We start from the raw sequence: 13,154 nt of genomic DNA on the forward strand, positions 1-13,154 counted from the left end.
GCTCTATCCTTCATTCGATCCCTGCGAAACCCTACATTTCAGCAGGATAATGCACGACCGTATGTTGCAGGTCCTGTACAGGCCTTTCTGGATACAGAAAATGTTCGACTGCTGCCCTGGCCAGCACATTCTCCTGATCTCTCACCAATAGAACACATCTGGTCAATGGTGGCCGAGCAACTGGCTCGTCACAATACGCCAGTCACTACTCTCGATGAACTGTGGTATTGTGTTGAAGCTGCACGGGCAGCTGTACCTGTACACGCCATCCAAGCTCTGTTTGGCTCAATAGCCAGGCGTGTCAAGGCCGTTATTAGAGCCAGAGGTGGTTGTTCTGGGTACTGATTTCTCTGGATCTATGCACCCAAATTGCGTGAAAATGTAATCACATCTCAGTTCTAGTATAATATATTTGTCCAATGAATACCCGTTTATCATCTGCATTTCTTCTTGGTGTAGCAATTTTAATGGCCAGTAGTGTATTTGCAGCAGACGAGCCTCGAGGAAGCGCATTCTGCCACGAGGTACGGACGTCCGACACATTGTCTCCTACTCTGGGTTTCACTGACTTTCGACCACTTTCCAAAGATGTTTGTGACAGTAACACGCCATCATCTGACCGGCTTTACTTTTTAAAATATACTTGCTTCCAGACATTGGGCAATAACAATCTGACCGACAATCTACAAAATAGGATTTCAGTAAAATATGATCTACCGATGAGACCACAAATGCACCGAAAAAGCCTGAACAAGAGAAATATTAATTTTTAGCATAATAGTGGAATTGAATGCCTACAATGGCAGATTTGCAAAGAAACAGACTGCAATACTTAACAGCGAGCAGGTATTTTTTTCTTAGCTATACTCGGCACTACAAATCTGTGTATTGAAAAATGACTTACATTTGAATTGTCCGGGAAGGCGAGCAGTTAGTACAGAACAAATACACACAGAGAATTAGATGCCACACTGTTAATTTGTCAAATTTCCAATTTGATGTTTGAATACAATGGAAATGGTTTGGGCTGGCAACTATGACTCTTACCCTGAATGGTGAGCACATAGTCTTCACTGAAGGTCCCAGCACCGGTGTAAGCCGTGCACCTGTACACGCCTCCATTTTCAGGCCTCACGTTTGTTATCCTGAGGGAAAAGTACACACACATATATATGCTGTCATGAACATAGCAAAGAACAGTGCTCTTACAAAATGGGGGCAACACAAATAACATAATCACTTTAATTGATGCAATTGTGGATTCTTGGTGAGACAATGTATAACTTACTTTGGTACTGGTCTAAGCAGTGTTATAATTATTTAATGGAAGTAGATGTACTACATATAGAATAGATGGAAAAGGGAAAAGTTACTTCTATTAGAAATATTAGGAATTACAAAGATAAATGTGTGTACCCCCATCCACACTTACTAGACTCAATTTAATGATTTACCTCTTTTACATAATATTGTGATTTCTTCATAAGAGTGAAGCTGTTTTGGAATCTTGTGGACATCATTCATAAATAGGTAATTATGCAGATATACACTTACATAACCAATGTCACGATTCCTGTGTACATCGCTCTCTATTCTTCAGTGATGTTTAAACAACAGAAAATCTGGGAAGCAATAATATTATGAATTGTGATAGCTAACTACCTACCACACAGAGGAGACAGTGACAGGCAGACACATTTAAAACTAGATGCCTCGAAAACAGCAGCTTTCCAATCAAGTCTGTCCTTCATCTCTCTCTTTCTTACACACACACACACACACACACACACACTCAACTCACACAGACATGGCCACTATCATTTCTGGGTGCTGTCACACCACAGCACCTGGAGAAAAAATAAGTAAAGTTAGTTCCCCACCAGTGCATCGTTTTAGACACATTGTTGCAGCATTTAAGTTGAAAGTAGCAGTTGCTATGCAATGTCCCCATTGGCAGGTGGTCTGCGAGTGTGGAGGTGTTATGGGTACCATAGTATTAGTATAAATGGTATTTAACAGTTTTTCTCAGGCTCATGTTGGAGGTCGAAGTGTGTAGAAGTTTAACAATGAGAGTAGAATTATTTACTGCAATTCAAAACAAAGTTTCAGTGTGAAAGTTCAGACAGTTATTGCGGTTTATAGTAGGTCGTTGTGAATGGTGAGTTTAATTTAATCTATATGGAACAATAAATAATCACTATTTTCATCTCAATCATAAAACTAAACCTGCCACGAGTCATTTTCCTAGTTTACCACCCAAACAGAGAGAAAGAAATCTAAGTTACGAAAAGACGAGAATAAGTGATGGTCAGCAGTTCAAGTCAAAGAGATAAACAAAGTAACTTACAAAGCTGAACAGTAATTAAATGAAAGATTTTATGGAGATGTGTGGGAGTACCATGAAACAGGATAGTACTGCAGTATATGGGAGAAGAGTTAAGAGCTTTACAGTAAACACCGAAATCCCCGTGCCACACGACCGTAGCACGTTGCTGGAGGAGCTAAGAGAAGTATTGTGCGGTAATTAATGTTGCAGCAGTGATACATCTGATACAGATGATGTCTTTAGCCGTCCTGAGCTGTCTGACAAGAGTTACAATATTTCCACTGCTGTCATAAAATAATTGCCACACAATACTCCACTTTTTTAATTGGGTGCCCTATTTTTCTTCGGCTCATCTACCACTGTGCTACAGTACAGTGGGTGCAGTGTTAATTGTGTATTACGACTGCAGAGAAACAAAAAGTTAACTACATAACTTAATTTTTTACGGTTTATATAAGAAATTTAATGACTACACTTCATACTTACACTGCTTCTGCACAACATTCGAAAACAGCAGGAATTTACTAGGGAAATGGCCTTTTTTATTTATTCAGATAAAGGGTTAAGAACTTCTATTCTCACCGAGAGGGTGGCCTCGCCTCACCTGAGCAGTTCGTTGGCAGTCTGCACGTTGCTGTCGAGCTGCCGGTCGCGGTCCTCCTTGGTCCAGCGGAAGTTGACGGGCACCGAGCCGTCCGCCCCGGAGACACGGCAGCGCAGGTCCACGTTGTCGCCCGCCCGCACCTGCTGGCTACTCGCGTCGATGTGCAGTGACAGGCTTGACACTCCTGCGGTGCGACCACGGTGTGGCGAGCAGACCGTAAGGTCGAGACGAAACGGCGTAGGTTCCAGTGTTACGGCAACGGGACGTCATCACGGCAAATCGCCGACATTCGAAGTCGATCCAGTGTCGGATAGCGATTTTGTTGCCACAATTTGAGTGGTGGCAGGATGGGGAGCGAGGTGAGGAGAATGGGAGAAATACACGTCAAAATTAGAAAAGAAATAATGCAGCGTGTCTTAAACATTATAATGCATCACAGTAAATCAAATATTGCTTCCACTAATTTACAAGGCTAAATACAACACCTATTACAAAAATAAAAATTAACTTCTTTATGTTGTAGAACCCGAGAGGAAAACTGAAGTCAATCAATGCTGCATTTAAAGCAACTACTGCCCTTACATTACTGACAGACATATGGTCAGGGTCTTCTACTCACTATAATTTATACGCTAGGAAGATTTTTGTTAATATTACACGACCTTTAGTCACAATAATTTATTCTGTCGCTTTAGTAAAATACGTTCCAGAGGAGCTTCAACTCCATAATTAGGGACAACACTGACATTTTAGTTGAAGCTTCCCGGCAGATTAAAATTGTATGTCACACCAGAGCTCGAACCTGGAACCTTCGCCTTTGGGGGCAAGTGCTCACTGACGGAGCTATCTGAGCACAACTCACAATCTGCCCTCATAGCTTTAATCCTGCCCGTACTTCATCTATTACCTTCCAAACTTCAAAGAAGTCCTCCTGCACTGCATTGCACCTCAGCAATAGCCTTTCTCCTGGGAGTGTTAGTCCCACAAAATGTGCAAGAGAACCTTAGCGAAGTCTGAAAGGTAGGAGAAAAGAAACTGGTGGAAGTAAAGCTGTGAGGGCAGGTCTCGAGTCGTTCTCGGATACCTCCGTCGGTAGAGCACTTGCCCGTAAAAGACAAATGCCCAGGTTCTAATTCCACTCGGGCATATATTATGTCGGTGCATAAGTTCGTAGTGTTTTGTTTTGCATGTTGGTATTACAACTCCTATCGGTTTATTTATCGGTAGTCATTTTTTATTAGTAGGTCACTGTCACTATTTGAGTTTACATATTGTCATTTGGAGATAGTGAGAGGTGTGGACTCTAGATAATGGAATGCCAAAGGGAGAAATCAGAACATTTCTAGCATATTCTCTTGTTTGAGATCAACAGAGGGGTGACAGTAATGTAGGCAGCTAGAAATGTTTGGGCCTTGTACGAAGATAATGCCACTGGACACAGCACGGTAATAAAATGGTTTCTTCCTCTTAAGGAGGATCGTTTTGACATTGAGCTAGTGGCTCTCCTCATTAAGGAAGATATTCGGGGTTTGACAGAGATTGTTTAAACACAGTAATCTACAAGATTCGTGTCAGTGTACTCGAAATGGCAAATGTGATGAATTGTGAGCATTCCACCTAATCGAATGTACGGGTGCCACATACTGCAAGCCAAAATCACAAAAATCAGCAGGTGGCCACGTGTCATCTGAGGTTACTTGTCATCGATTGGCTCACGGACAACACCGACCATTCCTATACTGTACCATTACTGGTGACGAGAAATAGTGTCTTTGTATTAAGATAAGAAAAACAGAAGAACGGTCGCACTCAAACACAGCAGCAACTACTAGTACAAAGACCTGCGCACATCAACAACAGATAATGTCATACAGATGATGGTGGAACAGCGACAGTGCGGTGTACCACGAATTCCTTCCCTGAGGTGTAACCGTCACAGCTGATATTTACTGTTACCAAGTGAAACGCAATCCGAGAATGACGATCAGGAAGACTGTGCGAAGTGATGCTACTCGACGGTAATACGCGCACGCATTCTACTGAACTGACCAAAAGACGCTACACGTGAACTGGGTCGGTAAGACATTCTGGACCCATCCTACTCACACGGTTTTGTGCACTCAGATTTTCACCTTTTCTGCTCTCTGTCAAACAACTTTCTATCTGTATGAGAATGCACTCCAAATATGGCTCAACGAGTCCTTCTCCTCGAAGTCATATGATCTCTACAGTAGCAGAATCAAAAAGTTACGCCAGCATTGACAGACTGTTGTAATTCGTGGCATTCTAGCCAGAGCTGCCAGAGATGGCAGTCATGGCATGCGTGGTGTGCTTGCTGTGTAAATAAATAAATGTGTGTGTGTGTGTGTGTGTGTGTGTATGTGTTTGTTTGTTTTTCCTTTTCTGAAGAAAGGCTTTGGCCAAAAGCTAATGTATCTGTGTGTTTTCGTTGTTTCTGTTTGCAACTCAATGTATTTATCTTCATGGACAGTAGCAATCTATCTTTTCACAGCTGAATATGATTGGTGACAAAAGTTTCTGTTACATGTATGTCACATTTATTAAAATTATGGAAAAATTCTACAAACTTATGCACCAACCCAATAGTTTTAATCCACAACAGGAGTTTCAAACCAGCGCAAATTCTTCTGCACATTATACACGATTTCTGGGAGGAATACAGTTGCTAGCTTTACACGAAAAAAGGTCTTGGGTGAGATAAACAAAATAAATTAAGTATTATTAATGTCGATGGCCAAATGAAGGTGACTTTGCTCCTGTCAGTGAATGGAAGTCCACCTCAATCTGTTTCCGAGGAAACATCGCAAAGGAACTGGACGTGATGAACATCGGGAGTCGGGCACCTCTCGAAAGGCCATTACTCGAAGCAGCACATAAAACTGATAAAACTGCATGTCTTCCGTGGGCCAAACAGCACAGAAATTGGAGAGGAGCTGACTGGAGGCATGTACATATGGTCCAACTACTCACAATTTTGAATCTCTTCAAATGACGTGAGGTGTCACATGCATCGATTCTTGGTGAGACACTTAACCTGCAGTGCATGGAGGCCGTAGTTCAGGCTAGAGGTTGTTTTGGGGTTGCTTTTAATACCGTGACTTTATGCACACTCGTTCAGGTTTATGTGAGCATGAATCGGGACGTTTACTTCACAGAGGTGTACTTTCATTTAATTCTAATTTCTTTGCTGTACGGTGCTGTTTCATGACGCAAAGTATCTGGAGTATAGTACTTTCCTCCTGTTTGGAGACATGGTATGCTTGCATTACAACACCTTCTGATAAACTATGGAAAAACAATTATTCTTATTTTTTTATATCAATTTGCACTGAAAATAATTTATTATAAATAATAAATATATAATATTATAATAATAATAATAATATAATAATAATAATAAATAATAATAATAATTTATTATTATTATTATTATTATTATTCTGCAGGCGTTAAAGCTAAGCTACAGTAATGTGCAATATATGTTGCTAATCCAAAACTAGTTTCAGATTAATATACTACATAATCACCACAACAGAAGTCTCACTGATATTGTCTTATGATACAAATACTCTACATAAAGTCTGAGTATTACTGTGACAAGAGAATACATTTATAATGCAAACTGAAAGAACTGTGAAGGGAAAAGATAATAAAATAAAATTTTAATACTAGGGTTACAATATTAATGAGAGTATAGCTCAAGAAAAAAACCTTTCAAAGGAAAGACATAAATAAAATAAAATGGACACAACAGCTATATTATTAGAATTTTAGTACTATTAATGAAATTATGATTTAAATTGCAACACCTCAATACATTTTAAATTTTCTTCTTTTATAATTTGTTAAAAGAGTTAGTTGCTACAGACCAACTTTCAACAGCAACCAAACCTGGATTAGAACGAGGCCAATTAGTGTTATGTTCCAGAAATAATTGTGGAAACAGTGTTACGTCCTTACGGAGTTCAACTAGAATTAATTCTACAAATGCAGAAGAAACATGGCGTGCAAATCATAAAATCAAAGGGATAACAAAAGTAAAAATCAAAACAAAATTGATTTAGCCAGTCAAGGCAGGATGGAATGCAGGATTGTAGCACATCATAAAACCATACCGCATCCTGTAGTCGACTCCAGCAATCTCCCTCAAATCCCGAAGAATCAAATATTCGAGATGTGTGTGCACAAACAGTGGAAGAAACCACAGCAAGCTATTGTTGCATGTTGCGGGATGTGACCAAAGCTGTAAGCTCCTTAAAAGTTTCCATATTACATAACAGCATCATTTTTCAAGAATACCTATTATGCCCCAGCTGTGGCCAGCTTCGCAGGAAAAGCTAGGGAAGAAAGCACAATATCTAAATGGCAAAATGAGCAATGCAATGTTTTGTAGTGTCAGCAGGAAGAAAATGCTTGTATGGGTGCAATAGCCAACAGAGAATACACCATACATTAACTGAAGGCTTTAAACATAAAATTTTTGTTGGAGGATTTTCACAAAAAAGGTGGGCATTCTACTTTACACTTATCTGTAAATAATACAGAACAACTTAAAATGAATACAGTGATTACAAACATCTATAAATATTTAATTCAGAGTAATACATTGATAAGAATTACAGAGAATGTAAAAGAAAGTATAGAATTTAGACTGTCATGGAAGCACAGTGATTCGAAAGCCCATGCATGGCAATTTGCAAGTGATAAGTTGCGTGGCATCAAGTGAAAATGTCAATCTTGTGTAGAAGGCATTCTGTATATTGGACTCGAACAACTGTCATTCCGTCATCACAGTGCGGAGAAGATTTCATCGGCAGTACAACTGAGCAGCTCCAAATGCCGACAACATTTATAGATGGCATCAGCGTGGGATTTTTAAATCGGTATCTTCCAATCAGATAGATCAATCGTATTGGACGTGATGATGCTATGTTCTGCCAGGATTTTTCGACCTGATACTCATGATTTTCTTTTTATGGGGCTATGTGAAACACCTTGTATATGCCTCTTTGCTGGAAGCAATTGTAGGATTCAGAAATGCTCATCTCTTGATGATTCAGAATGTATGATGAGAAATTGATTCTCATTCAAATGTTGTTTGTTCAACTAACAGGACACATATAGCATTTTTTGTATTTTCTTCCCATTCTCTGTAATTCTTACTGATGTATGCTATGCACGAAATAGTTTTAGCTGTTTGCAACCACGCCATTGATTCTGAACTGTCCAGTACAAACAGAACGATTTACATATGTTCCTGCCACCATAGTAAGAAGGCTTTAACTGAGAGACATAGTCAAATCACATCACCTGACTTCTGGCTTGTGGTGGCAGGTATAGTCTTGTAGACTGGAAACTCACAAAGGCATCTGGATGGAATGCGAGAGACAACTACGAATACAAAGTGCTTGACACGAGGAAAAAAGACATTTTTTTTGTATCTTTGTACTGTCAATCTGAAAGTGCAAGTCTTGCAGACAGCACATGACAGATATTAGATCTGTCAGTCCAATCAATATCAGAACATTAGAAACACGGGAATCCATGGAGAGAAAAAAACAATCTTTTCACTACAAGATATTCAGGAAGTTCAGGGAATCAGCATTTGCATCAGATTGCAGAGTCATTTTAGGGCTTCAAGCATAAAACACTCGAGTGACTATTTGGGATGTTAAACAATGACAAAAGTGACCACCTATCTGAAGTCAATAATGGGGTGATAAAGAGAAAACACACAAAAAAATCACTGAAGATAACTTTCCATTTGTTTCTTGCAGTGTTCTGCATAAGACTGTGTCCAAACAACTAGGGTGCTGTAAGGTATACACTTGTCGGGTTCCAAAATTCCTTCCCAGAACCAGAAAACTCAATAAATGGCTGCTTCTCTATTCTTGATTTCCTGCTACGATAGAGAAAGAAAACGTGTGCTGTACACTATAATTGTAACTAGTGAAGGGACGCAGATCGCCTATGCCGGCACAAAGGTGAAAGAGCAGACAAAAAACAAGCTAAACTTTGGCAGACAGTAAGGTTATGACTTCCTTTTTTTGGGATGCTAAAGGTATTCTGTTTGTGAAATTTTAAAGAGACTGTGAAAATGTCCAAGGTGCAAAAGATGTCTGCAATGTGTGACATCACAAATCTTCAAAATTTTGCCCAGTATGGTCTCGGAAGGTTGGGGTACAAAAGTGCGTGAAACTGCCAAGATTGTACAGATACCAAAAGAATGTTTTGACTACATTGTGCAAGAGCATTGCATACAAGAAAGCTATCTTTGTGCAGAATGGGTGCTGCACACATTCGCAACAGATTGTAAACAAATGGAAAAAGTGAAAATCAATCAGGGATCAGTTTTCAACATATTACTACAAAAATCTAACAACTTTCATGGAAACACGAAGCGTCATAGGAAGCTGTCCGAAGGGGCGTTCCTGTTTCACAATGGCCCAATTCATTCCGTACAGGACAGCCACGCTTGCTGCTTGTGTAATCACTGTAATATCCTGAAATGGCACCAGTGACTACTTTCTCTTTTCTCAGATGAAGAAACCATTGCACGGTAGGCATTTTCATATCAATAATTTGTTGATTTTTTGGCGTGGAACATTTCCATAACAGCCAAAATGTAGACTTCTCCAAGTGAGGCCTCTGTAAAGTCACCCATCATTGGGAAAAATGTGTCATCATTGAAGGACCTGTCACATATCAAGCGACTAAATATAATCAAATTTAACAGAGTTGGATTGCTTTTTTTGGAAGTGACGGTTAAAACTTAGAGACTACAAAAGGTATTGGAAAACAGGCTGACAACTTTCAACACTCGAGACTACATTAAGACTTCTGACCGAAGGACCAGCTCCTCGAGATTTTTGAGGCATCACAACCCTAAAATCGACCGAGAAGACAATCTATTTGCTCAAATCGAGCGACGAGAAAACAGAGACGAGGAGCAGGCCGAAGCCAAAGTAGGTGGGAAAACCAACCCCGTCCGCCCCTGCGGTAGCCGGCAGGTCCGCCACCACAGTAGAGCTCGTCGCTGCCGTCGCGACAGTCGATGCGGCCGTCGCACTGAGCCGTGAGCGGGACGCACTCCCCAGTGCGGCACTGGAAGCCGCCCACAGCCGCCACGCCGGAGACGCCCGGAGGGGCGAAGTAGCACCCACCCGCTGCGTACACTGTGGCGGCACCAGGCGTTAGTGACCGATAAACACTCGTCGGCCGTCTGACACCGGCCAGACCTCAGGTGGGGTGAGAAGGAAAGCAGAATGCCAGCGAGTAGGAACGTGGGAAGAGGGAGAGGAGGGCATGGAACCAGTCTGGTAAGTGGAACGGCTGCTGCAGCTTTCCGTCGGTCATTTTCCTACTATCGCCTCAGAAGATCGAAGCCCAATTCCCCGGCATCTGACAAAATTATCCGTTCATTTCTCACACAACACTTTGATAAGTGCCACACACGTTGTAAACATTAAATGCTGTGCTCTACAATGTCCCCTGGACTCCAATGAGACACATTGAGCACAGGAAGATGGCAGTCCAAGTTTCCATCTGGTCATCAAGATTTAGGTAGAAACATTTCAAAAGCTTGGGCTATAAGAAATATTTTATTTTTGCCAGTGACACAGTACTTGTTACTTCTGTACAGGATCCTATTGATTTTTTTCAAGTCGGTGGTACGGGTTCTGTGGTCTCGTTCTTCAGTCGTCAAGATGTCGGTAATTTCTCTTGCTGGAACGTCGATCATTTACAAATTCATTCACGATTATCATCAAAATTTGTTCTCGAGACACTTCCAATGTCTCTCTGTATGCACCTATAATGACTGGTTGGAGTTTAGACATCACTTTGATCAAAGATGGTCAATAGTAGCATCTAAATTACTGACTCGGGCAGTGTACAAAATTCTGTGCTGAAACTGTAACTGATACAGCTGTCTGAACACACAGATATTCACCTTTCATCAATTGTTTCGAGAGCGGGTGGGACTCCAAAAAAAGAATTCTCTTGGCTGTCCATAAGAGTTCTCTCACTACAGATTCCTAACTCGATACGGTCTGTGAATTAAAAATTATCCCATTGCAGTGCCTTAGTGAAGTCCGAAGCCAAGTTATACAATAATAAAAACAAGTGTGGAATCTGGAGACAACGTTGGCCTTCCTTTTTATTATTTCCCAACAGTCAACATTTCCAACTTCTTTTACAGTAGTGAACAGTTTGTTTTTTGTACTGTCTTAGCACAAAACAAAATGACAAGGAATATGTGGCTTTATGAAGTGAGGTCAGGATGTGTCCCATTCTTTAACCTCAACAAGTATTTTTCTCCAGTAATTCAGACATTTTCAGACAATTTCTCTGGAGATGACCACACCTACTTCATGCCACTGACACAATAATTATCAGCTTGTAACTCCAGCCCAGCAGGTCCCAATATATATATATATACACACACACACAAACTTCTCCTACTTTTCATGACTCGTTACATAAACAATGGTACATACTTTAACAGTGTTCCAGACAATTTCTTACTTCTGAACATGAAAAGGCATATTTCCCAGTTACAGTTCCCTCAGACCATTCATAGTATCAACAATTTCAGCTTTTTGATCTCCATTTTTGTAAAAAAACTTTATTTTGCCCCATTTTTTGACAACAGGAAACAAATAGTTTTATTTAATTTACTTGGGAATGAAATTCAGTTGATCACATAAATGTTTCAGTCCACTCTTTCATGTGTAAACATATTGTGGTCTACGTAGGGTGATGTTCTGAATTAATATTACCCTCTGGGTAATACGATTTGGAAGTTATTTGTATCGTACAGTTAATTTTATAGTTAATGCACATTTCCAGAGAAGCAGCATTTCCAAAATACTTTAAGTTCTCTCAAAAATAAATTCTTGGTTCCTAATCCACTACATGAGACATTCTAATCACTATTAAACAAAGAACTAGACAAAAATGTATCAGGAAAAACCATTTTAAGTCAATCCATGTCATTCATTCACATTACCCTATTGAAGTCACCAGTTCAGTCACTGAGCATCGTTTCATTGAGAAGCCCCCGCCCCCTCCCCCTTCACAATGTTTGGGCAGAAAAAGCTCAGATATTGCAAAAGCAAAGCAAGAAGCTGATCTGTGCGAAGGGACAGGTCTCCACAATTAATAGCTGCCAAAGCATTGCCCCTCTACAGTGTTCCATTTTATTATACTCATCCAGCATACCTCTGCTGAGGTATAATTTTGGCCAGTAATATTTGTCTTTTGGTGGTTCACACTGAGAAATGCTTGGTATGAAAATGCAGAAATCTCTGGAACCAATTCATTTGTTAAGAACAAACGTTACTATTAAGCTGCTTCTGACAGATTCTGTAATGTGTAATGTCCCTTAAATTCCTCAGTGGAAAGTCTCTCATAGGTAAACTGGAAATAAATATGTACAATTTCGGCACTGAAGAATTAACTCATCACCTACATAATACAGATTTTGCACTGATAAAGCCAGGGAGACTCTAGCTATACCAAAGGTGGCAAAGCACACTGAGCACAAGCGTTTGATAATACAGGCATTAAATGTGTATTGGTAACCTTGAAATGTGTTATTAACACTGAGCCAACTTTATACACTGTATTTTGTAGCTTTGTTGTGGTGACCATTGCCATCAGCATTTATCCACACAATTGGAAATTCCTGCATACGATGTTACCATACTTGTCAAAGCCTTTACACATTCCTGCGTTTTGTGTCAGATGCATATCACAGCACAAATCTGTACTTTTTTCCTTCAATTATAGGTGACACTAAGATATAGACTTTTATTTATTTGCTGCATAGCCGAAACTGGCATGCTTTTACAACACATTTGGTTATCAGCAGTAACATAACACACTCACCACTTTGAAAATTACAAGCCAAGAATTTTTCAAGCTCTTAAAAATGTACTGTACATGCTGAAGCTTCTGATGTAACAAAATAACTGGCAAACAAGAACAGCAGACAGACATTTTACGTGTAGTGTTTATTCGAAACACAATGAAGAACTGTGGATGACACCATTTCTCACTCTGTTCCATTGGGCTAACTCCTGACTCACTTTTTGCCATATCCTCCCTCAACACCCGTCTTTTGTATAAAATGTCAGAGAAACTGTATTTCTACTTTAAAACAAATAACTGTAAAACCATAAACAAGGTCTTCATATCCTA

General features: G+C 40.0%; 1 protein-coding gene across 1 annotated transcript in view; it reads right to left on the reverse strand.

Annotated features, from left to right (window-relative positions):
- LOC126108671 (basement membrane-specific heparan sulfate proteoglycan core protein) overlaps window positions 1-13,154 on the reverse strand; it is a 761,963-nt gene that overhangs the window by 63,446 nt on the left and 685,363 nt on the right. Inside the window, exons 64-66 of the mRNA XM_049913980.1 lie at window positions 9,935-10,126; window positions 2,931-3,114; window positions 1,048-1,145 (exon numbers count right to left, since the gene is read on the reverse strand). Coding sequence (XP_049769937.1) covers window positions 1,048-1,145; window positions 2,931-3,114; window positions 9,935-10,126 — 474 coding nt within the window. The remainder of the gene's footprint in view (window positions 1-1,047; window positions 1,146-2,930; window positions 3,115-9,934; window positions 10,127-13,154) is intronic.

The sequence above is a fragment of the Schistocerca cancellata genome, chromosome 11, assembly GCF_023864275.1.
Source record: "Schistocerca cancellata isolate TAMUIC-IGC-003103 chromosome 11, iqSchCanc2.1, whole genome shotgun sequence".
In the NCBI taxonomy this organism is placed as follows: domain Eukaryota; kingdom Metazoa; phylum Arthropoda; class Insecta; order Orthoptera; family Acrididae; genus Schistocerca; species Schistocerca cancellata.